We start from the raw sequence: 21,322 nt of genomic DNA, 5'->3' as shown, positions 1-21,322 counted from the left end.
ATCTCAACCCTTAGTGTGTATTACCTCTTTCAGGTATTTCAACACTTAATTAAATACTGCTTTTCATTTTGATTAGCTGTTTATATTACAACTCTCTTGCCTCCCCATTTAGACAGTGACTCTTTGGTAAAAGGTATTATTTCTTAAAGTATTAAATTCTTACTGTAACACTTAGCACAATGCTTTGAACATAATAAACACTCATCAGATACTTAATTGAACATAGCAGGTGACAGCCTTCCAGTTTACTCCATTTTTAAAGTTTGTTTAATGAGTAATCCTATCATATACATTTCCTATAGTTTTCATTCCTACCTACTTTCCTACATTCTATATAGATCTTTGGGTTTCAGATAGACAGTGGATTTAGATCTACACAATGGCAGCTAACCTGGCTTGTTCACGCTATTACTCCCTCTTCCTGGGTGCCCAGAAAACACCCCAAAATGATCACAGTGTTCTTCCCTGCTGCATTTGAATGCAGCCTCAGAAGCCTTCTTCACACAGTGCCCCAGGCAGCCACTATCTCTGGATCAGAAGTAGCACTCATTAGGCTACTCTTCATTGTCAAATGTTTACGTGCATGTTTTTTCAAGCTGTTTATGTGGGACTGGGTAGAGAGTGAGAAGACGTTGAGCTGGTTCTGACTGTTCTGCTGAAAGACACAGAAATTCACAGAATGACCTTTGACTAAGTTGTGTTAGATATGACTGTTATTATCTGCAGATATGGATCTTTTCTGTCATTTTATTGTTTTAGGATGTTGAAGTCAAATGGATTGAATACCAGAATATGGTGAACTACCTCATTCAGTGGATTAGACACCATGTCACCACAATGTCTGAGAGAACATTTCCTAATAATCCTGTGGAACTAAAGGTCTGTGTCACTGTAGAAGTTACAAAGGATTGAGTCGATTATTAAACTTTAAAAAAATATATTTTTATTTTGCTTTATTTTATTTATTTTCTTTTAGAGGGAGAGAGAGCATGTGAGTGGGAAGGGGGTGCAGAGGGAAAGAGAAAATTTTAAGCAGACTGCGCTAAGCATGGAGTTGGATGTGGGGCTCGATCCAATGACCCTGACATCATAACCTGAGCCAAAATCAGGAGTCAGATGCTTAACCAACTGAGGCACCCAGGTGCCCTGATTATTAAACTTCTAAATAATGTTATCATAATTCAATAATTCCAGGAGTTCAAGAAAAATTGCCCTTGGCAAGCCACTAGTAAATAAGCAATTTTTAAATTTATTCATCTCCTACTCAGAGAAAACAGAGGTAAATGTTAATAATCAAAATTTAATAACAGCAACATCTTAGAGATTTATAGTCCCTTAGCTTTGAATTGTTGAGAGTGATAAGATACAATTTGAGAGACCCTGAAACTGACATTGCCAAAGTGTTCTTGGTGCATGGGGAGGGCTGGAGCCTAACCAGATAGACAGCTGTGGCAGGGGGGTCTCTGGGAAGCTGGGACAAGTTTAACAGTGGTTGGGAATGTGCCTGTGGTTGAACCCTGTTAAAAACTGCTTCAGAGGCTTCATTTTGTGTAGCAAGAGATATAAACTCTATTTCACCATGGAGTAAAAGTATGAATGTGACTTCCAGTATAAATGAAATCGTTTAATAAAAACATTTGCTACTGCCTAAAAACAGGTCCACCTCTTTGATGCAAAGACATCATAGAAATATTAAAGAATTATAGACATGTACACTTACTGAAGAATATTGTCTCATTTTATATATTTGGACTTTTAATAACAAAGTAGTCTGCTTTATTTCAAGAAACTGATAATGTGAATATTAACAACAAAGTCTAATTCCTTAAATCATAGGCTTTTTTTTTTTTTTTAAATCAAACTAGAATTGCAAAATCTGTAATAATCCAGGGCGGGTCCTGTGGAAGAGATTCGTTGTGTTCACGCATCAGTACAAAGCATCTGTGGGACAGTTTTTATTCACACTGCCATGGGGAGTTGGTCCTTGGCACGAAACGACTTGGCATGTGTTGCTGTGATGATTTTTAAGTGTTCTAAAGTTGTTTGTGTGATGTCTCCCTTATGTGGATGCAAACCTTTCCAGGGCCAGAAACATTTCCCCCTTCTCTCACGCCAGCCACCATGCATGGTGTGTAGCACATAATGGCATCATGAACTTATTTTCTAATGAACTTCCCGAAACATTGCATTTTGAGTTCAAAGCAATTTTTAGATTTCAAGTTCAGCTTACTTCCAGATGGATTCCTATTGTCAAGAGACTTGGGTAAATTTGTACTGGCTTCTGATGAATGCAGATTCTTAAGGATTTGGAAGAATTTTGAGGACTACACAGATTACTTGGTAGTGCCTAGGATAGCACATAACACACGGAAGAAAATGTCATAGGAAATGCCAATAATTTCATTAGCCAATGAAACATTGATGGGAATCCTTCATAAATGTAGCTGTCTGAGGTTTGACAGGGAATTTTTTTTGGGGGGGGAATTTTTTTTTTAAATAGCATGAATTAAAATGAAATAATTAGAGCATGCTTATTAAATGTGGATAAGTTTTATCTACATAATTTTTACAAATGTCCTTTTTAATATAATAAGTTGTATTTAGGAGATTTTCAAATAGTTTCTATAAACCAGATAATTTAATTATATGATTGAAACTTCTATAACAATAACAGCAGCCAATAACATCTGTATTTGTTTATTAAAAGATCTGTTTAGCTTGGCTAGTGGGACATTGAAACCAAGGCTTAGCTATGTGATGAGAATTCTGTGTGATAGAGTTCTATTTTCAAGGATAGATCTATGATACAAAAGAGAATAGCTTTTTCCTTTATAGGAATTGCATTAGATAATTTTTCCAAAAACTAAAAGCTAAAAGTACAGCATTTGGAAAGAGCATCTTTTAAAGTCTATGTTTTCTTGTTTGTATGAAGAGAGATGTTTAGTAAAGCCCTGCTAAACACTGCCACAGTTTATTATTATCCAGATCCCCTCATGGCATATGTTGATTCACGGTTCACGTCAGTAATTACACCCTTGTCAAATCTTGCATACTGAAGCTAGTCATTGATTAACTGGGAATTGGTATTGTCCTTGAGTGTCAGTTTTATAAAGGAATTCCCCTGAATGCATAAGACATGGTAAATATCATTTGAAGTGGTAATGTTATGCGGTAATGAAAATAGGTCTTTGAAGTTTGGGCCTTCATTTATATTTTTGCTTTCATTTTAGGCACTTTATAATCAGTATTTACAGTTTAAAGAAACAGAAATTCCACCAAAGGAGACAGAAAAATCAAAAATCAAACGCCTATATAAGTTATTAGAGGTAAGCAGAAGTTTCTGTTGTATTGTCAGGCACAATCTTTATTTTTAGTATTTTCTTAATATCCTTTCTTCATTTAAAATTTTTTTTTGTTTTCTCAAGATTTGGATAGAATTTGGACGTATCAAACTACTGCAAGGTTATCATCCAAATGACATTGAGAAAGAGTGGGGGAAACTCATTATTGCCATGCTTGAGAGGGAGAAGGCCCTTCGCCCAGAAGTAGAAAGGTAGGCTGGAGGTGTTTTCTGCTGTGGGTATGAGGTTGGGCGTGGGGAGGTGACTTTTTGTTCTCTTGGAAGGAACTTCAGTTTTGGAGCCAGGCAGACCTAGGACTATCATTTATATTTTTCATGTCCTTGGCTGTGTGATGCTGGATAAGTCATTAGTCTTTCTGATTCTTCATTTTTTTATCCTGAAACTCTTCCAAGAGGTTTGAGGAGTAATGACTGAAATAATGTTTAATTAGGGACCTGATAGACTGGGTTGATGTGTGAAGTCTCATCTAATAATCTAAATTACTTGTGAGAATTTCCCATACTGAGAATATAGGGCCTGGATCCAGAAGCTGATATGTAGTTAGCAGTTAACTTATTTTGTTTCTTGCTGTATTTTTGTTACGACCCTTTTTCCTTGGGACAATGAGAACAAGACTCTAGTCTGTCTCCCCTTAGAGGGCAGTGAAATGGCATCTAGAAAACACTCGGGAAATGTTGGCTCAAATTCTCACTTCTACAGATGCCTTTATTGCATGAAATCATCACTAACTCTTATCATTCTCTCTCCCACTATACCTGGTTGCCCGGGAAAGCACTGCTTAGACATGAGGAGACATTTGTTGAATGGATTTGTCTCCATTATAGTACTTACCTCACAGCCTGACTTTGGCACTTGGGAAGGGAACTGTGGTCTCTGTTCCTCATGAGCTTCTGGGCCTCCCAATAGAAAGCCTGTGCGGTCAGGTGTGGCTCTTTCGCCGCCTCACTTGACACCGTCCTTGCTCTCAGTGGTGTAGCCACACTGACTGCCTCTCAGGAGCCCAATGTGCCAAGGTCCCGCCCTCCTCCATACACAGGATCTTTGCACCATCTGTTCCTTTGGCAGGGAAGTCTTCATCCTCACTGTCTGTCTTCACTCCTGATCAATCTCATATCCCGGCTCCAGTGTTACTTCGCCAAGAAACTTCCTGTGATCTCCCAGGCTCATTCAGATGTCTTGGCTCTAACTCTCCTATTTACGTTTACATGTATTGTTCTTTTTTTTTTTTACATGTCCTATTTACATGTATTGTTCTTTCATATCTCAATTGTGATTTTGATTTATTTCTGTGATCATTTAGTTAAGGGCTGCCTGTTCACAGTTATGAGTTCTGAGAATGTGGAGATAGACTTGTTTTTGCTGTCTTTCGTGTTGCCAGTGTTCAGTGCACTCACTGCCTGGGACACAGAGAGGCACTTAGTACACTCATGTTCTTTGTGTTCTACACATGACTTTCCACACTGTTGAAATAGGAAATAATGCATTGAAAATACAAGAGCAAGTCTTAACTTGTCAGTTATTTATGACATTACTGATTACATTCCTGTTACAGTGTAAGATTCTATCTCCATAACTGGATCTAGATCCAGAATAAGCTTGAAATACCTAGGATGGACCTTTTATGAAGGAGAAAATTTTGGGTAATTAAAATGATACACTAAGCTAATTATCAGAAGTAATGGAAAAGTATGTCTGAGAAAGGATAGTGAGTAGATTTTTAGTTGTCAGAATAGTAACTGGATTTTAATGCAGTGGTCAAGAGTTCAAGGTCCAGGAGCTAGTGAATCCTGAATAAGATTTTTAGCTCAACTTGCTAGTCATGTATTCTTAGGCAAGTTCATTGACCTCCCCAAACGTCAGTTTCCTCATTTATAAACAGGCTGAAAAATTGTACCTACCACATTTGGTAGTTGAATATGAGAAGAGGTCATACATGTAAAATGATTACTTTATTTCCTGGCACATAATAATTGCTTACTAAATCCTAGTCCTGCTGTTATTATTTGACACTTCTCTATTTACTAACACGATATTCCCAAATTTCCCCATTCTCGCTATCTAAAAAGAAAAATACCCACCTTTAGAGTGGAGAAGCAACAGTTTGGCTTTGTAGTATTGGGAGTACAAAAATGTTCTACGAACTTGGTTGGATAAAGGCCTTCATTTTTCTTGATGCAACAAGTGTTTTGGCATTAACGATTAATTGCAAATAATAACTATGTGGCATGGGAATGTGTAAAAGATAAATGAGAAAGAACCAATGTTCTTTTGCCATGGTAATAATCTATCGAAAGGAAAAACAAGCACAGACAAGTTGAATTTGCGAGCATTGCATTGATAGTCTACTTAACACGTTGGCTTTTAAGAATGTAAAGTGACTGCAAGGACGTTGGTCCTTCTCATGTTGCCAGTCAGAGGACCCTTGATTTCCTTCTGGACTATCTAACCCTGACTGAAACTAACTCTATTCTATCATTAGTACATTCTAGTTAAGCAGAGATGAAATTTTAATAAACTGCAATTCCTCTTGTTACCAAAAAAAAAAAAAAAAAAAAATTAGAATGACTATAGTAAGATTAGAGGTAACAGGGCGCCTGGGTGGCTCAGTGGGTTAAAGCCTCTGCCTTTGGCTCAGGTCATGATCCCAGGGTCTTGGGATCGAGGCCCACGTCAGGCTCTCTGCTCAGTGGGGAGCCTGCTTCTCTTCCCCTCTCTCTGCCTGCCTCTCTGCCTACTTGTGATCTCTGTCTGTCAAATAAATAAATAAAATCTTAAAAAAAAAAAAAAAAAGATTAGCGGTAACATTCCTGAGAACATATTATACAAAGAAAGGTCACTTTTCCAGTTAACTTAACCTGATAAATGACATGGCAGTTAAAATGGAAATGCCCGGGGCGCCTGGGTGGCTCAGTTGGTTAAGCAACCGCCTTTGGCTCAGGTCACGGTCCCGGAGTCCCAGGATCGAGTCCTGCATCAGGCTCCCAGCTCCATGGGAAGTCTGCTTCTCCCTCTGACCTTCCCACCTCTCATGCTCTCTCTCACTGTCTCTCTCTCAAATAAATAAATAAAAATCTTAAAAAAAAAATGGAAATGCCCTTTCTTTCACATCAAACTCATTTGTTTATAGATGCTTCTGAGTACCAGTACCTTGTGTTAGTTGGGACAGACCGGGCTCTTTACAAAAGTCAGGCTATGTTTTTAAGCTGATGATTGGTATTGCCTGAATAGCCTTTACTAATTGTACCTGGGCTTCAGGGAGGCATCTGAGTTGTTTTTTAGGTGGCTGTGATGGGATGACTCTTGATGAAAATATTTGGCAAATCTTTTCCAGTGACGCCCTGATCAGCCTGCCTTGTCCGTACTTGTAGAGTTTTAATGCGGGCTACAAAAGGCAAACCTCAGCTAGCAAACGCATGCCTTTCGGCAAGATTCTTTTGAATAGTTATCAGCATATTATTTGCTGCGTGTTAAATATGCCAGTTGGAGCATATTTAAGGAGCCGTTACGGCAGTGACATTTAGCTGCCGCTTTTCACCGTTAGAAGTAGAGCTTTCAGCAGACCTGCTTTTTCGTCTGCTTGGAATGGTCAGAGAAGGAACATCATTTCAGGACTAAAAATGCACAGTAGTAGTTACAGCTACCGAAGCAGTGATTCCGTGTTTAGTAACACTACTAGCACCCGGACCAGTCTGGATTCAAATGAAAACTTTCTCTCAGTTAATTGTGGTCCAACACTAATCAACTCCTGCATTACCTTCGGCAATGAGTCCCTCAATGGACACAGGTATCGAATCCTTATTGTCGGATTGTTTTGTCTTTTGGCAGGGAGACGTTTTTTTCAGGGGTGGTAAACTCTGTGACTTCAAAGGGAGAGACTTTGCTTTATTCTGTCTCTTCTTTTAGGTTGGAAATGTTGCAGCAGATTGCCAACCGAGTTCAAAGGGACAGTGTCATCTGTGAAGACAAACTGATACTTGCCCGAAATGCTCTCCAGTCTGTAAGTTAATTTTAGGAGCCATTGGGATTGTGATGGAGGGGTTGTACCTTTGGATGAACTAAAACTTCTGTGTGCCTTTTGGTGGTCGATTCTTTCTATTGTCTTCTGCTGAATCTTGAAGGTTTTTAAAGATTGCAATCACTGTTTGCTCTCTTGCGGAACGGTGTGCAAAGAGAAAACCTATTTTTGAACCAAAAGGGAAAACAGAAAGGACCCAAGTAGTTTTTTCATTACAGTATTTTGAGTTTTATATTTGAGGCTACTTTTGAAACTTGTTTCATGGAATTAATGTCGAGTTCTTTTAAAACACAGGATTCTAAAAGATTAGAATCAGGGGTGCAGTTTCAGAATGAAGCAGAAATTGCCGGGTATATACTTGAATGTGAGAACCTTTTACGCCAGCATGTAATTGATGTACAGATTCTCATTGATGGAAAATACTACCAGGCAGATCAGTTGGTACAGAGGTAAGTAAGATTCCTGCTTATTTGTGCTCTATCCTTCTGTGGAATTGCTTCATGGACACTTGCAATGGGAATGTAGACTGTGGCAGTTTTATGAAATATATTTTTTAGGCTCTTTTTAGTTGAAAATGTGTGTCACCTTAATTCTGATATATTTTGATATGTTAATTAGGTATTCTTCAAAAGTAATAGGAACAATATTTTATTGTACATACAATATTGAACACTAGTAACTAACATACTTCATGTTAAAATATTTGTTATGACATTTGAAAAAGGGAAAATATGAAGAAAGTATCCTTTATAACTCAACTTTTAAGTTTTCTGTTTATCCTATTCTGAAAATGTTTATAACAAAATGTTGGAACAAATTGTATGTATGAAATTCTCTATCTTAGAGAAGTGGGTTTGAAGGTAGAAATGGAACCTTCTCAGGTTGTAGACTATATATATTATAAATATATATATCAGGTATATATAAAGCAAAAATTCTAAATGATGCTTTGATCTAGTAATTTCACATTTAGGAATTTATAATAATTTTAAATATAGTAAACATATGAATAAATATAGAAAAAAAGGTTTGTCCATGTCAGAGATATTTTATAATAACAAAATTTGGAAATATCCTACATGTCAAGCAATAGAATTGTGTAGTAATTATGTTCATTATAAATGATAGTTATAAAGTATAGTAATTATGTTCATTATAGTATAATAATTATGTACATTATAAGTGATAGTTATAAAGACTTTGTGATAATATGGAAAGTGCTTACAGCACAAAGTTCAGTGAAAAAAATTGTAATGCAAAATTTTATTAATATGATTATAGTGATTTTTTTTAGTAGACTGTTTTTTTGAATAGTTCAGGTTTACAGAAAAATTGATAGGAAAATACGGGTTTCCCATATGCCCCTTTTTACCTCCCTCCCCAATTATCAACCATCTTGCATTAGTGTGATCCATTTGTTAAAAATTGAGCCAATATTGGGGTGCCTGGGTGGCTCAGTGGGTTAAAGCCTCTACTTTTGGCTCAGGTCATGATCCCAGGGTCCTGGGATCGAGCCCCACATTGGGTTCCCTGCAGGGAGCCTGCTACCTCCTCTCTCTCTCTCTTTCTCTGTCTGCCTCTCTGCCTACTTTTTATTTTTTTTAATATTTTATGTATTTATTTGACAGAGATCACAAATAAGCAGAGAGGCAGGCAGAGAGAGAGGAGGAAGCAGGCTCCCTGTTGAGCAGAGAGCCTGATGCGGGCCTCGATCCCAGGACCCTGGGATCATGACCTGAGCCGAAGGAAGAGGCTTTAACCCACTGAGCCACCCAGGCACCCCTCTCTGCCTGCTTCTGATCTCTGTCTGTCAAAATCTTTAAAAAAAAAAATTGAGTCAATATTGGTACATTACTATTAACTAACTAATGTCCATAGTTGGCATTAGTGTTCACTCTTTGTGAAAATGCATTTTTTATTATAGTTTATCCCTTTTGATTTTTCTTTTCAGGGTGGCAAAACTGCGTGATGAAATTATGGCCTTAAGGAATGAATGTTCCTCCGTGTACAGCAAAGGACGCATGCTGACAATGGAACAGACGAAACTCATGATATCAGGAATTACTCAAAGTTTAAACTCAGGATTTGCACAGACCTTAAACCCCAGTCTGAACTCAGGGCTGACCCAGGGTTTAACACCCTCCCTGACCCCTTCTAGTGTGACATCAGGCCTGTCATCAGGTCTGACTTCCCGCCTGACTCCATCTGTCACTCCGGCTTATACACCTGGTTTCCCATCAGGGGGATTAGTTCCAAGTTTCAGTTCAGGAGTAGAATCCAATTCATTGCAAACTCTGAAGTTGATGCAGATCCGAAAGCCCCTTCTAAAGTCATCTTTGCTGGATCAGAATTTAACAGAAGAGGAAGTCAACATGAAATTTGTTCAGGATCTTTTGAATTGGGTTGATGAGATGCAGGTAAAAGAATGTTTATTCTACCCGAAAGCTTCAGTCTTTATTGCTGCCAGTTTGTTTTCTAACTCTAGCATCTTTCTGTTTAAAGGTGCAGCTGGACCGCACTGAGTGGGGATCAGATTTGCCAAGTGTTGAAAGCCATTTAGAAAATCATAAAAATGTTCACCGAGCTATTGAAGAATTTGAATCTAGCCTTAAAGAAGCTAAAATCAGTGAGGTATATGAATTTAAAATCTGTATATATTTCATTTTAGCTTGCTTTTGTTTTGCTCTTTTTAAATAAAGATCCTGTGACAAAATAATAGATGCAGTGAGTATAAGTCAGAATTCCTTGAGATCCCTAAACTCGATGTCTTTTTATCCCATATTATAGATTCAAATGACGGCACCTCTGAAACTAACTTACGCTGAAAAGTTACACCGATTAGAGAGTCAGTATGCAAAACTCTTGGTAAGGCTTTTTGTTTTTTGTTTTTTAAACTTCATTTTTTTACTTTTACTAAGAATTACCCTTAACTCCTTTTGGTTAAAACATGATTCTTACAATGATTTTTCTTACAAAGAATACATCCCGGAATCAGGAACGGCACCTTGATACACTCCATAATTTTGTAACTCGTGCAACTAATGAACTTATTTGGCTGAATGAAAAAGAAGAAGAGGAAGTTGCTTATGACTGGAGCGAAAGAAATACCAACATAGCTCGGAAAAAAGATTACCACGCTGTAAGTATCGTCTTTGTCATTGAATGAAAGTTGTATCTCAGGTTTAGGTCTTTTTTCTAACCTTGCTTCTTCATTCTTTCTTACATTAGGAATTAATGAGAGAATTGGATCAAAAGGAAGAAAATATTAAATCAGTTCAGGAGATTGCAGAGCAGCTACTTTTGGAAAATCACCCAGCCCGACTGACCATTGAGGTAAGTCAGAAAGTATAACAGTCATGGTTGAATATTGACATTTGATGATTACTCTTCAGATTCTTTTATTGCTGATAAATTGAAAAATACAAACAAACTTTTATTACAGCATGGCTCAAAAATCACGTTTCTGACAAATCATCATGATTCTTGCCTTTAACTATCGCTTTCTCTAAGTGTGTCACCCACAAATCTCTTCCACTAAAGGTACCTTTGCTAACTCCCATGGCTAAAGAGATCTATTACAGTAAATATGAAGGCTCTTGACTTAAAAAAACTTTATTTTATTCCTGACTGTGATATTGTGCAACTGATGTATCCTTCTTGCCTCCCTCACCTGTCCAAAATGGGGCAGTCCTTCTAACCCATAGAGCTGTGTGTGAAGAACGGGACAAATAGTGTACTCTTACTTACTACAATTCTTGGTACACATGTTCCCAGGAAATATTTGTTATTATTACTTAATAATTTTGTTCATGGCTGGTTTTGTGAGGTATATTGAAACAACAACCTGGCAAAGCCTTATGGCGTAGAGGACACATTTCAAATCCAGAAGTGGAGAACTGGAGTGGGATTTACCAAGTCTCCCATGTGGTCTATTTAATTTTTAGTCCTATTATATACTAGGTAGAGTGAGTGACTTTCTAAATGTAGAGGGGGTTATATAGGAGCGAGAGGAATGTTAAACTCATGATAGATTGCCAGAGGGAACAAATGGGGCTGTGCTTACAATGTGAGCTGCTTCAAGCAGAGGCATCTGATAGTCTTTGTTCACTGCCATAGTACAAAAGATGACTGAAATTCTAGACCTCCACAGAAAGTTTTGGGAATGTTATATTTGACCTTCTTCATATATAGCCACAATCTTGCATGCCCATGAAATGCCATATGGGAAGTTAAAGACAGAAGAGTAGGGGGAACAGTAGGGAAAGCAAATTAGAATACTGAAGGGTGTATATACTTTTGTATGATGACAAACTAAAAATAGAGTCTTCTTCAAGGTGGAGATGAAAATTATTAGGGAATATGATTATAGGCTAAGTATTTTAATGGGACTGGGTAATGTGAATGTGAACCTGATTACTTTTATGTAGAGATGTTAATCTAATTAACTAAAAGTTTCTTAAGGAATAAAATTAAGCCTGAGTCATCTTTACTATTCCATTGCCCTATTCAGTGTCTTGTGGGTACGTAGATAATATTTAGTTAATTATCTACACTATTTCATATGTTATGAAAAAAGAAACTAATAATCTAACAACACACAATGATATGTCTTTTATAGCCAATTTGCTGGAAGTAGCTTAATTTGAGGCCAAGGTAATATGGCTGTGATATGTTGCCAGGTTTCCAGTGCTGCATTGTATATTCCATTCCAAAAGCCTGCTTGAACGTAGCTCCACATGAATGAGATTTTCCAAAAGGGGAAGAATGACAGGCTTACTTAAGATAGTCATTAAAGCATCTAGAGCTCCCTCTTCTGGAAGTCCGTGAATTGCATCTTAAATATAAAAGCGTGTCTTATGTTTTCTTTAGGAAGTAGATGTTCTTTCTGTTATATTTTGCTCTCGTGAGAGATTTACATTGTATTAAAAATTCAAGTAAAAATATTTTAAATAAAAATTCTTAGTACTATGAGAATTACAATTCCAAAATTACAGTGATAAGGAATTGCATCCTGTCTTCTCCACTGTCCCCAGACCTGCCCCTCGCAAAAGACATCTCAGTTACCCCTCCTCTCCCCAAGAATTTCTAGTTTTATTTCTAGTTTTAAAAACAAAACAAAGAGAAAACTACAGAACCGTTTATTTTGGTCTGAATTTTTACATTTTTTTAAAATTTTTAATTTATATTTAAATTTTTAGGACTGGCTTTGTGCAAGTAAGAACTCTTACATAGAAGGGGCACTTTGCTACCCTAATTTTCACATCTTACTGTTAGAATAATCTCATCATCTGTTCAGATAGCAGAGTTTTTAAGCCTTTAAAAGCTTTGCTGTGTATGTGTGTTTCATCCTGAAGGCATACCGAGCAGCCATGCAGACGCAGTGGAGCTGGATCTTACAGCTGTGCCAGTGTGTGGAGCAGCATGTAAAGGAGAACACTGCATATTTCGAGGTATACGAACAGAATCACAACATCTGCTGATGGTATTGTGATTTTGGTCTATTTACAGAAAGTGCCTTCCTGTTTATTAAGGACATGTATGTAACGTGTGGGGGAAATAAACTGAAGTATTTTTCTTTGTAGCATGTATGGGACATAGGTACTATAGGATCAATTGAAGCCATCTTTTCAGGGGGAAATCCTTTCAAAACCTTTAAAAATGTCAGAAAATCTTGATTTTATAAATGTCTTTTTTTTTTTTAAGAGTTTATTTATTTATTTGACAGAGATCACAAGTAGGCAGTGAGGCAAGCAGAGAGAGAGGAGGGAGCAGGCTGCCTGCTGAGCAGAAAGCCCGATGCAGGGCTCAATCCCAGGACCCTGGGATCATGATCTGAGCCGGCAGAGCTTTAACCCACTGAACTACCCAGCCACCCCTATAAATGTCTTTTATAAAGAGATATTTCATTAGAGAGAGCTCTTTTTTTTTTTTAATTTTTAGAAGTTTTAAAAAATTGTTGGAATTTCTCTCCTGCTTAAAAATTATTTGGACCCTTAAGTAAAATAGAACTTCTCCCAAAATATTATAGGGCCAAAACACAATATAGATATAAAATTTAGATACTTAGTGTTTACTGATACTCACCCAGATTCAAGAGCTGTTTAGGTAAAGGAGTGATGTGACTATTACATGGTCTTGTGATTTTATTCTCTTTTCTCTCATGAGGGGTACACAGGACTCTGGTACTCCAACTGGACAACTCTCTGCTTTACTGGCATTTGATATACGCTAACTGCCAGTTTTCCTCTTCTTACAGTTTTTCAATGATGCCAAAGAAGCTTCTGATTACTTAAGGAATCTAAAGGACGCCATTCAGCGGAAGTACAGCTGTGATCGATCAAGCAGCATTCACAAGCTGGAAGACCTTGTTCAGGAGTCAATGGTACTAGTACAGAAACCCATGCATTTCATCAGCTGTGTATAACAGGATTAGATTAGTATTTCTTTATACTTATATGTGTGCAGAACTTTGTGTTTTTTGGGTACTCCTGATATTTCCATCTCATTCAATCAAAAAAGCAGTTTTAGTATTTTTTTGGTACCAAGTACCACAAATGTGTTTTTTTATGTGATTGCCTCAATATTTTAAATATTTTGACAGTGGGGTGTGTGTGTGTGTCTGAGTTTAGTCATTCACTTCACAAATAACTGTAAGCGCTTTTATATCCTAGACACTGTTTTAAGTACCGGAAGAAGAGCAGTGAGGAAGACAGACAAGAATCCCTACCTTACTGGTGCTTAAATGCTAAAGGGGGAGCAGACCATAAATATAAATTAGTGTAATATGTAATATAGTGATAAATGCTAGTGAGGGAAAAAACCATCCAAACAGAACAAGGGAAAAGAAATCCAAGAGAGGGAGGAGGGGAATTGAATGTATAGACCAGCTAGGTTGTCAGGGAAGAATTTTATGATGAAATTTTATTTGTGTTAAGCCCTAAAAGAAGAGAGAAGTCTTTTACTTTTTAAAATCTGTCTTTTTTATTTCTTAGGAAGAGAAAGAAGAACTTTTGCAGTATAAAAGCACAGTAGCAAGCCTGATGGGGAGAGCAAAAACAATAATTCAGCTGAAGCCAAGGAATCCCGACTGTCCACTCAAAACTTCTATTCCGATCAAAGCTATCTGTGACTACAGACAAATTGAGGTATTCTAGAAATAAACCAGTTTCTGTCATTATTCTTAGCTTTTTAAAAATGAAGTCCTTTTGCTGACCAGTGGTAAAGTTTTCTACTTCAAAAAAACAAAACAAAACAAAATCCCAAGATTGGGTACGGTAAAGGGTTTGTCAACAGTGATCTCATTTGGTTATTCTTTTCTCCATTTAAAACCAGATAACCATTTACAAAGACGATGAGTGTGTTTTGGCCAACAACTCTCATCGTGCTAAATGGAAGGTCATTAGCCCTACTGGGAATGAGGCTATGGTCCCGTCCGTGTGCTTCACAGTTCCTCCACCAAACAAAGAAGCCGTTGACTTTGCCAACAGGTTTGTATGCATTTGCTAAACACATAGAGCTGAGTTTGGAGGCTTGCTGAAGGTTTAAAGAAACAATCAGTACTTTGTCAAGGCCCATAGGATCAGAAGAATCTGGAACTAGTAAACTTGGAGTAGTTTACAAACAGGAAGAAAAATTATAGCATGTTTTCAGAGGGAGTGAAAAGGCTTAATCAAGTGTTTGGTTTGTTTGCTTTTTTCATGTATTTCAGAATTGAGCAACAGTATCAGAGTGTCCTGACTCTTTGGCACGAGTCTCACATAAACATGAAGAGTGTAGTGTCCTGGCATTATCTCATCAATGAAATTGACAGAATTCGAGCTAGCAATGTGGCCTCAGTAAGTATGAATCAACACATCAGCCTAATCTGTCCAAGAATGTGGGGCACTCTGTGGGTGCTGTTTGTATTTGTTCCAGAATAGGATGGAGTCCAGCAGATCCATGCTAATATTTATCCATTTAATAAATATTTGTTATATACCTGCCATATATAAGGCACTTTCCAAGAATGGGGGAAATCTGGATATCCCATATTTAATTCAGTGCTTATTACATTTTGGTAGGGAGATAGGATGTAGTGTTTGGACTTACAGGGATGGATATAGTTTGATTTCATTTTTTGGTGTTTTATAGTCTCATTTTTCCTTATCTATTAAAACTTGAAATTGTTAATAAAAATAATTTCAAATCGTTCTTCTATATATGACTACTAATACAAACTAACATACACCAGAAGACTAACTTAGGATCTTTCCCATTTACATTTAGTTCTTAGTACTATGATCACTTGCTTACATGGATCCTTGATCTTCTTTAGATAAAGACGATGTTACCTGGTGAACATCAGCAAGTTCTCAGTAACCTACAATCTCGTTTTGAAGATTTCCTGGAAGATAGCCAGGAATCTCAAATATTTTCGGGCTCAGATATAACACAACTGGAGAAGGAAGTTAATGTATGTAAACAGTATTATCAGGAACTTCTTAAATCAGCAGAAAGAGGTAAAGCATGAGAATCCTTGTGTTTTTTTCCCCCATAGGTGTTTAGTCTAGGTTCTTTTCTGCTCAGTGAGAATCAGTCTTTGGTGTGTTATGTTATCCGCCTATGATGGGTGCTGGAACATTAGAAGCACTTGTGAGGTAGGAAGCCGCAAGGAGGGGTTCGTTTATTTCTAAATGATCAATTAATAAAAAGATGCCAACTAAATATTATGTGACAAGCTGTGAATTCTCAACACATCTCCTTTTTAATATTACTGTTTTGCAATGTAATGTTCAGAATAATCCTTTAGTTTTTGAAAAGATTCAGTTATTTTTCCATGTACCAAACCTGGGTGGTTTTTTTTTTTTTTAAACACTTGATTTTTTAGAGCAGTTTGAGATTCACAGCAAAATTGAGAGGAAGGTACAGAGATTTCCCATGACCAAACCTGGATTTTTTACAGAGGTTAAGTTAAAGGAGAAGATTTTATCTAGTTAACTTTTGTTAAATATAGTTTATTCTGGACTCCTTTGATATTATTCAGAAATAAAAATTTCATTAGTAATCTATTTAAAAAACTCTTAAATATTAACAAATTCTTTACATTTCATTTCTAAGCATTTTTTTAAATATTAAAGATTAATCTGCAGCTAATGTAATTCAAATTTTTGTGAACATATAACAGCATAATATATTACTCTCCTTGGACATCATAAATCAGAAATTGACACTTAGAATAGTATTAGGGAAGTTTTATTAAATGTTCATAAATTGTAAGGTCAACTTTATTAAGTTTCATGTCCTTAGCATGGGATTGTGGTGATGACAGGTAACCTTAGTTTGTCCAGAACAACGTCCAGAAGACAGAAAACATAGTGTTTTCTCAACATTCTATTTACTTTGACAGAGGAGCAAGAGGAATCCGTGTATAATCTCTACATCTCTGAGGTTCGAAACATTAGACTTCGGTTAGAGAGTTGTGAAGATCGGTTGATTAGACAGATCCGCACTCCACTGGAAAGAGATGATTTGCATGAAAGCGTGTTCAGAATCACGGAGCAGGAGGTGAGATTTGTAAATGGGTTGGAACAGAATTAATTGAAGATAAATGACTGTCTCAGTGACCTTCATTGTTAACTCCAGTGACTTCTCATGTGCTCAGCTTTGCCTAGTGGTCCCTTTGTGAGTTCTGGTTATGTATTTATTGCTTATCATGAACTACATGAGCTACATGAACTACATGTAGTTCATGATAAGCAATAAATACATACATAATTCATACATTCATAATACATACATAATACATGCAAAATTGCAATATCAGGTAAGGTATACCTTACCTGATATTGCAATTTTGCATATAAGGTATACCTTATATTGCACATAAGGTATACGGTATACCTTATATGAAATACATACATAATTCAATACATACATAATTCAGTTCTGCCTTTTACTCAAGTAAATGCAGAAACGTGCACCCTTTCACCCACTGTGATGGAGACTCTTGAGGTTTCTCACAGTGAAAGCGGGTATGTTTGTTGATCATCTACTGAATGCAGAAGCACTAAGTTACATGTTTGTGCCCGAGGACATGGGCAGTAAAAGTATTACTGATTATAAAACTGGAATGCTATGGCTTAGCTTCTTGATAAACAGAAAGTAAAGAATATATAGCTTTTTAAGTCAGCAATTATAATATAGATTGGTTTTTTAAAACTGTTTTAAGAAGGATACCCCATCTGGAACTATAGCCTAATACCTATATTTATTCTTTACTTTATAGAAACTAAAGAAAGAATTGGAGCGACTTAAAGATGATTTGGGAACAATCACAAATAAATGTGAAGAATTTTTCAGTCAAGCTGCAGCCTCTGCATCAGTTCCCACCTTACGATCTGAGCTCGGTGTGGTCATTCAGAACATGAACCAAGTCTATTCTATGTCTTCTACTTACATAGAGAAGTATGCTACCTCTGTCGTAGTATAAATTTGCTTCATGCAACTGTCATATTCATATGTACATATAAATATAGATATGCTGTTCATTTAAAAACATTCATAAAAATGAACGTGTTTTTCCCTTTTTTGTATTAATAATATTATCTCCATGGAGTTATTATGCTTCATGTTGAAAGGAAATGGGTGTCAGAGATTAGGGCATATGTATGATCTTTCCACATTTTGCCTGTGGTGTCAGTCCCTCAGCTGTTGTAGCCTGGTGGATTGGTCTAAAAAAGGGTTGAAAGAAGACCACCGTACCCTGAATCTCTTGCAGAATCTGCTGGGCAGGGTGTGGATTAGAGCACTCGCCCTCCATTAAGAAGAGACTTAGCTGAATGTTAATCTGGGAGTAAATGTGTCTGTGTTCCAAACCAAGAAAGGGCTATATCATGCTTAGTGATGTGCGTCAGGACTGTATTACTGGAAGATAAACAGTTAAACTAATAGGAAACTATTGTTGCATTCTCTTTTTTAGACTGAAAACTGTTAATTTGGTGTTAAAAAACACTCAGGCAGCAGAAGCCCTTGTAAAACTCTATGAAACTAAACTGTGTGAAGAAGAAGCAGTTATAGCCGATAAGAATAATATCGAGAATCTGATAAGTACTTTAAAGGTATGTCCCTCCCTTACAGCGGCAGCATTTGCTCAGATCATAGTCTAGAAGTATTTCTCTAACACCTAGATCTTTAGACATGAACTAGCAAATATCTTAATTTGAATACATTTATATCCGTTTCATTTCGTATCTCTATGTAGCCATAGCTTAGTGTAAATAAGTCATTTTTCGGAGAGTTCTCCTCATTTGAAATCTGCATCTCTTTGTAGATAGTAGCTTTTTATAATCAATTCATGTCAGCAAAAGGAGCTGAAACTGAAAGTTTCTTTTAATGGATTCTCTCACTGAACGAGGTGGTTATTTTAAGACATCAAGGAAGTAAGTAGTGGAGTTAATTCAGGAAAGGAAAAAGTCTGGTAGTTGTACTCATCTGTATTAACATTTCTACATATAAAGCATTAAGTATGGAATTACTGCAAAGTTGAGAAATTATCTCATTGATTTTTAATGCATGTATTCATTTTCAAACAATGGGATTAGTAGATGTTTAAGAAATAGGCAATTAAAAAGACTTACTGAGGTAGCAAACTTGCTCATGAATATATTTTGTTTTATTGATATGAAAATTCTATTAGGCTCAACTTTATAAAATTGTTTTTTTAAGATCAAAGTGCAGTCAAAAGTTGACAGTTTCATATGGTTTAGCCCAATATATTGTTTTCGTATATGAAAGATAGTCTTTCCTTTATCTGATTTTATATCCGTTATTTGTAAATAAATTGTAAAATCAGGTAAATAAATGTAAATATGTGTTTACATAGTGAGTGGTTGACGCATTTTATAACATTCACCAATTAATGTATTTTAGCAATGGAGATCTGAAGTAGATGAAAAGAGAGAGGTATTCCATGCATTAGAGGATGAGTTGCAGAAAGCTAAAGCCATCAGTGATGAGATGTTTAAAACATATAAAGAACGGGACCTTGATTTTGACTGGCACAAAGAAAAAGCAGATCAATTAGTTGAAAGGTGGCAAAATATTCATGTTCAGATTGACAACAGGTTAGTATCCTTTTTTGTTCAGTTTCAGCAGAGACTTGTTAATGTTTATCCTTGTATTCTAGGTAAAATATAAACTTACTAGGTTTTATAAAAACTCCCATATACAGTATATATATATATATATATATATATTTATTTATTTACCTTATATAGCAAAACAGTAAATTTTAAAATAATTATTTTTCAACTCTGTGTTGTTCAAACTGTTGATGTAGTCTGACATTTGTATAGTAAGTCTATTTGCCTTTTCTGAGGAAAATTGTAACCAACTTAAACTATTTAACTAACCTAGATTTAGTAAGAGCATGGATCATGTGTTTCACAGGGCTGTTTAGAGCAATCTGTACTAGACCTAAGAAGTGTGAAACAATTGAAATGACCTGATGTTCATTTTAATTGAGGATACAAGAGGGTTGAAATCATTCATCCAGTGACCCAAATAGAAAAGCAAAAGGAAACGGGATTTTTTGTGCTCATCTTATTCATTTTAATGTTTATTTTAATGCAAATAAAGTGCTTTTCTAATATAGTGCCATTCTTAGCAAGTAAAATTATGTTCAAATATATGTTATTAAATCTCTATCAAGTATACATTATGTAGATTTAATATAGAGGTTTTAAAATTACAGAAACAGATATTTTCATTTAATCACAGTTCCAGGAAGTACTCTCTGAGTCTGCATTGGACCCTCTGTTGAATTACGTTGTCATTATTTCAAAAGTGAATTGCCATTTGATACAAGCTTTGGGTATTTAAGGCATGCTGATAGATCATAATTACGGTCAAATTTCCAATTTTCCTGATGTTTAGCTAGTTTGTTAGGCTTGGACCTGGAATAATCAGTATCACTAAATTGCACAAATCCAGGAGCAGAGTATTTATATGCAACTTCAGCCAGTATGGAGTGCCCTTGGGCCTCAGGGAGCTTAAGCCTAGAATTCTTTCACTTATCCCTGTTGTTACAGTGAGTGCCTTGCAGTACAGTCATCTCGTCTTTCCTCTTAATGGATACTGTTGGAAACTGTGACTCTCTTGTTTTTATTCTCTAAGGTTACGGGACTTAGAAGGCATTGGCAAATCACTGAAGTACTACAGAGATACTTACCATCCTTTAGATGATTGGATTCAGCAAGTTGAAACTACCCAAAGGAAGATTCAGGAAAACCAGCCTGAAAATAGTAAAACTCTAGCCACACAGTTGAATCAACAGAAGGTAAGTAAAAACAGTTTCTTATATCCAGGTTTTGTCTGCATGTGGTCAGTCATCATCCTTATCTGCCTTCACCTCGTTAAAAGAAAAAGTCCGCAACTATTTAGAAGAAGGTAAAGAGTAAATCATAAGTATTAAAATCCTGTAATTCAAATTCATCACATACTTCGATTTCTTGAAAGTCAGTTTTGAAAGTATAAGAAATAAGAAAATAGCATGTTGGGACAGTGTTCAAATTTTGAATGGTCATTTAATCATAGATATGGAAATCATTTTAGTACTTTGCTGGCCACAATAGTTTTGTGGGATCCCAAATAAATAAAAACAGTAGTGGTAAAAAATTGGACAGTCACATTTGACAAAGAATTGAATTCTTTGAGATTTTTATTCCATCCTAACGAGACAGTAGTGTCTAGTTTTGCTTTGATCAGGAGTGGGTGGGGGCCAAAGCCTTCAAATCTACTTTTGATTAATTCCTGTGGAGTTTAGTAATTTCTGTGTTGGAAGCCACCTGAGGGTGGGTCACTTATGTGGCTTAATTCAGAACTTTGTCATTTGCCTTATTACATATTAAGTGCAAAAGGCTAAGGAGCTTTACTGTTAAAGGGCATGGCTATTTCTTAGTTCCTGAGC

The 21,322-nt window shown here is 36.3% G+C and overlaps 1 protein-coding gene across 32 annotated transcripts in view; it reads left to right on the top strand.

Moving 5' to 3' along the window:
- Positions 1–21,322, top strand: part of DST (dystonin) — a 471,262-nt gene that overhangs the window by 296,958 nt on the left and 152,982 nt on the right. For 29 of the 32 annotated variants that reach the window (XM_013045864.2, XM_045071198.1, XM_045071195.1 and 26 more), the window contains 21 exons: positions 760–879; positions 3,231–3,326; positions 3,426–3,553; positions 7,266–7,359; positions 7,672–7,826; positions 9,329–9,794; positions 9,880–10,008; positions 10,165–10,242; positions 10,355–10,516; positions 10,606–10,710; positions 12,732–12,827; positions 13,634–13,759; positions 14,370–14,522; positions 14,710–14,864; positions 15,086–15,212; positions 15,692–15,875; positions 16,763–16,920; positions 17,642–17,820; positions 18,335–18,473; positions 19,285–19,478; positions 20,530–20,692. In XM_013045864.2, the coding sequence (XP_012901318.1) occupies positions 760–879; positions 3,231–3,326; positions 3,426–3,553; positions 7,266–7,359; positions 7,672–7,826; positions 9,329–9,794; positions 9,880–10,008; positions 10,165–10,242; positions 10,355–10,516; positions 10,606–10,710; positions 12,732–12,827; positions 13,634–13,759; positions 14,370–14,522; positions 14,710–14,864; positions 15,086–15,212; positions 15,692–15,875; positions 16,763–16,920; positions 17,642–17,820; positions 18,335–18,473; positions 19,285–19,478; positions 20,530–20,692 (3,207 nt within the window). Of the gene's footprint in view, positions 1–759; positions 880–3,230; positions 3,327–3,425; positions 3,554–6,413; positions 7,147–7,265; positions 7,360–7,671; positions 7,827–9,328; positions 9,795–9,879; positions 10,009–10,164; positions 10,243–10,354; positions 10,517–10,605; positions 10,711–12,731; positions 12,828–13,633; positions 13,760–14,369; positions 14,523–14,709; positions 14,865–15,085; positions 15,213–15,691; positions 15,876–16,762; positions 16,921–17,641; positions 17,821–18,334; positions 18,474–19,284; positions 19,479–20,529; positions 20,693–21,322 lie in introns of those variants that run through there. The other 3 variants (XM_004772400.3, XM_013045871.2, XM_004772399.3) reach the window with 3 other exon arrangements.

The sequence above is a fragment of the Mustela putorius genome, unplaced genomic scaffold (genome assembly GCF_011764305.1).
Source record: "Mustela putorius furo isolate JIRA1106 unplaced genomic scaffold, ASM1176430v1.1 tig00003983_pilon_pilon_pilon, whole genome shotgun sequence".
In the NCBI taxonomy this organism is placed as follows: Eukaryota; Metazoa; Chordata; class Mammalia; order Carnivora; family Mustelidae; genus Mustela; species Mustela putorius.
Note: the sequence above shows the minus strand (reverse complement) of the source record. Positions and strands in the feature narration are given on the sequence as shown.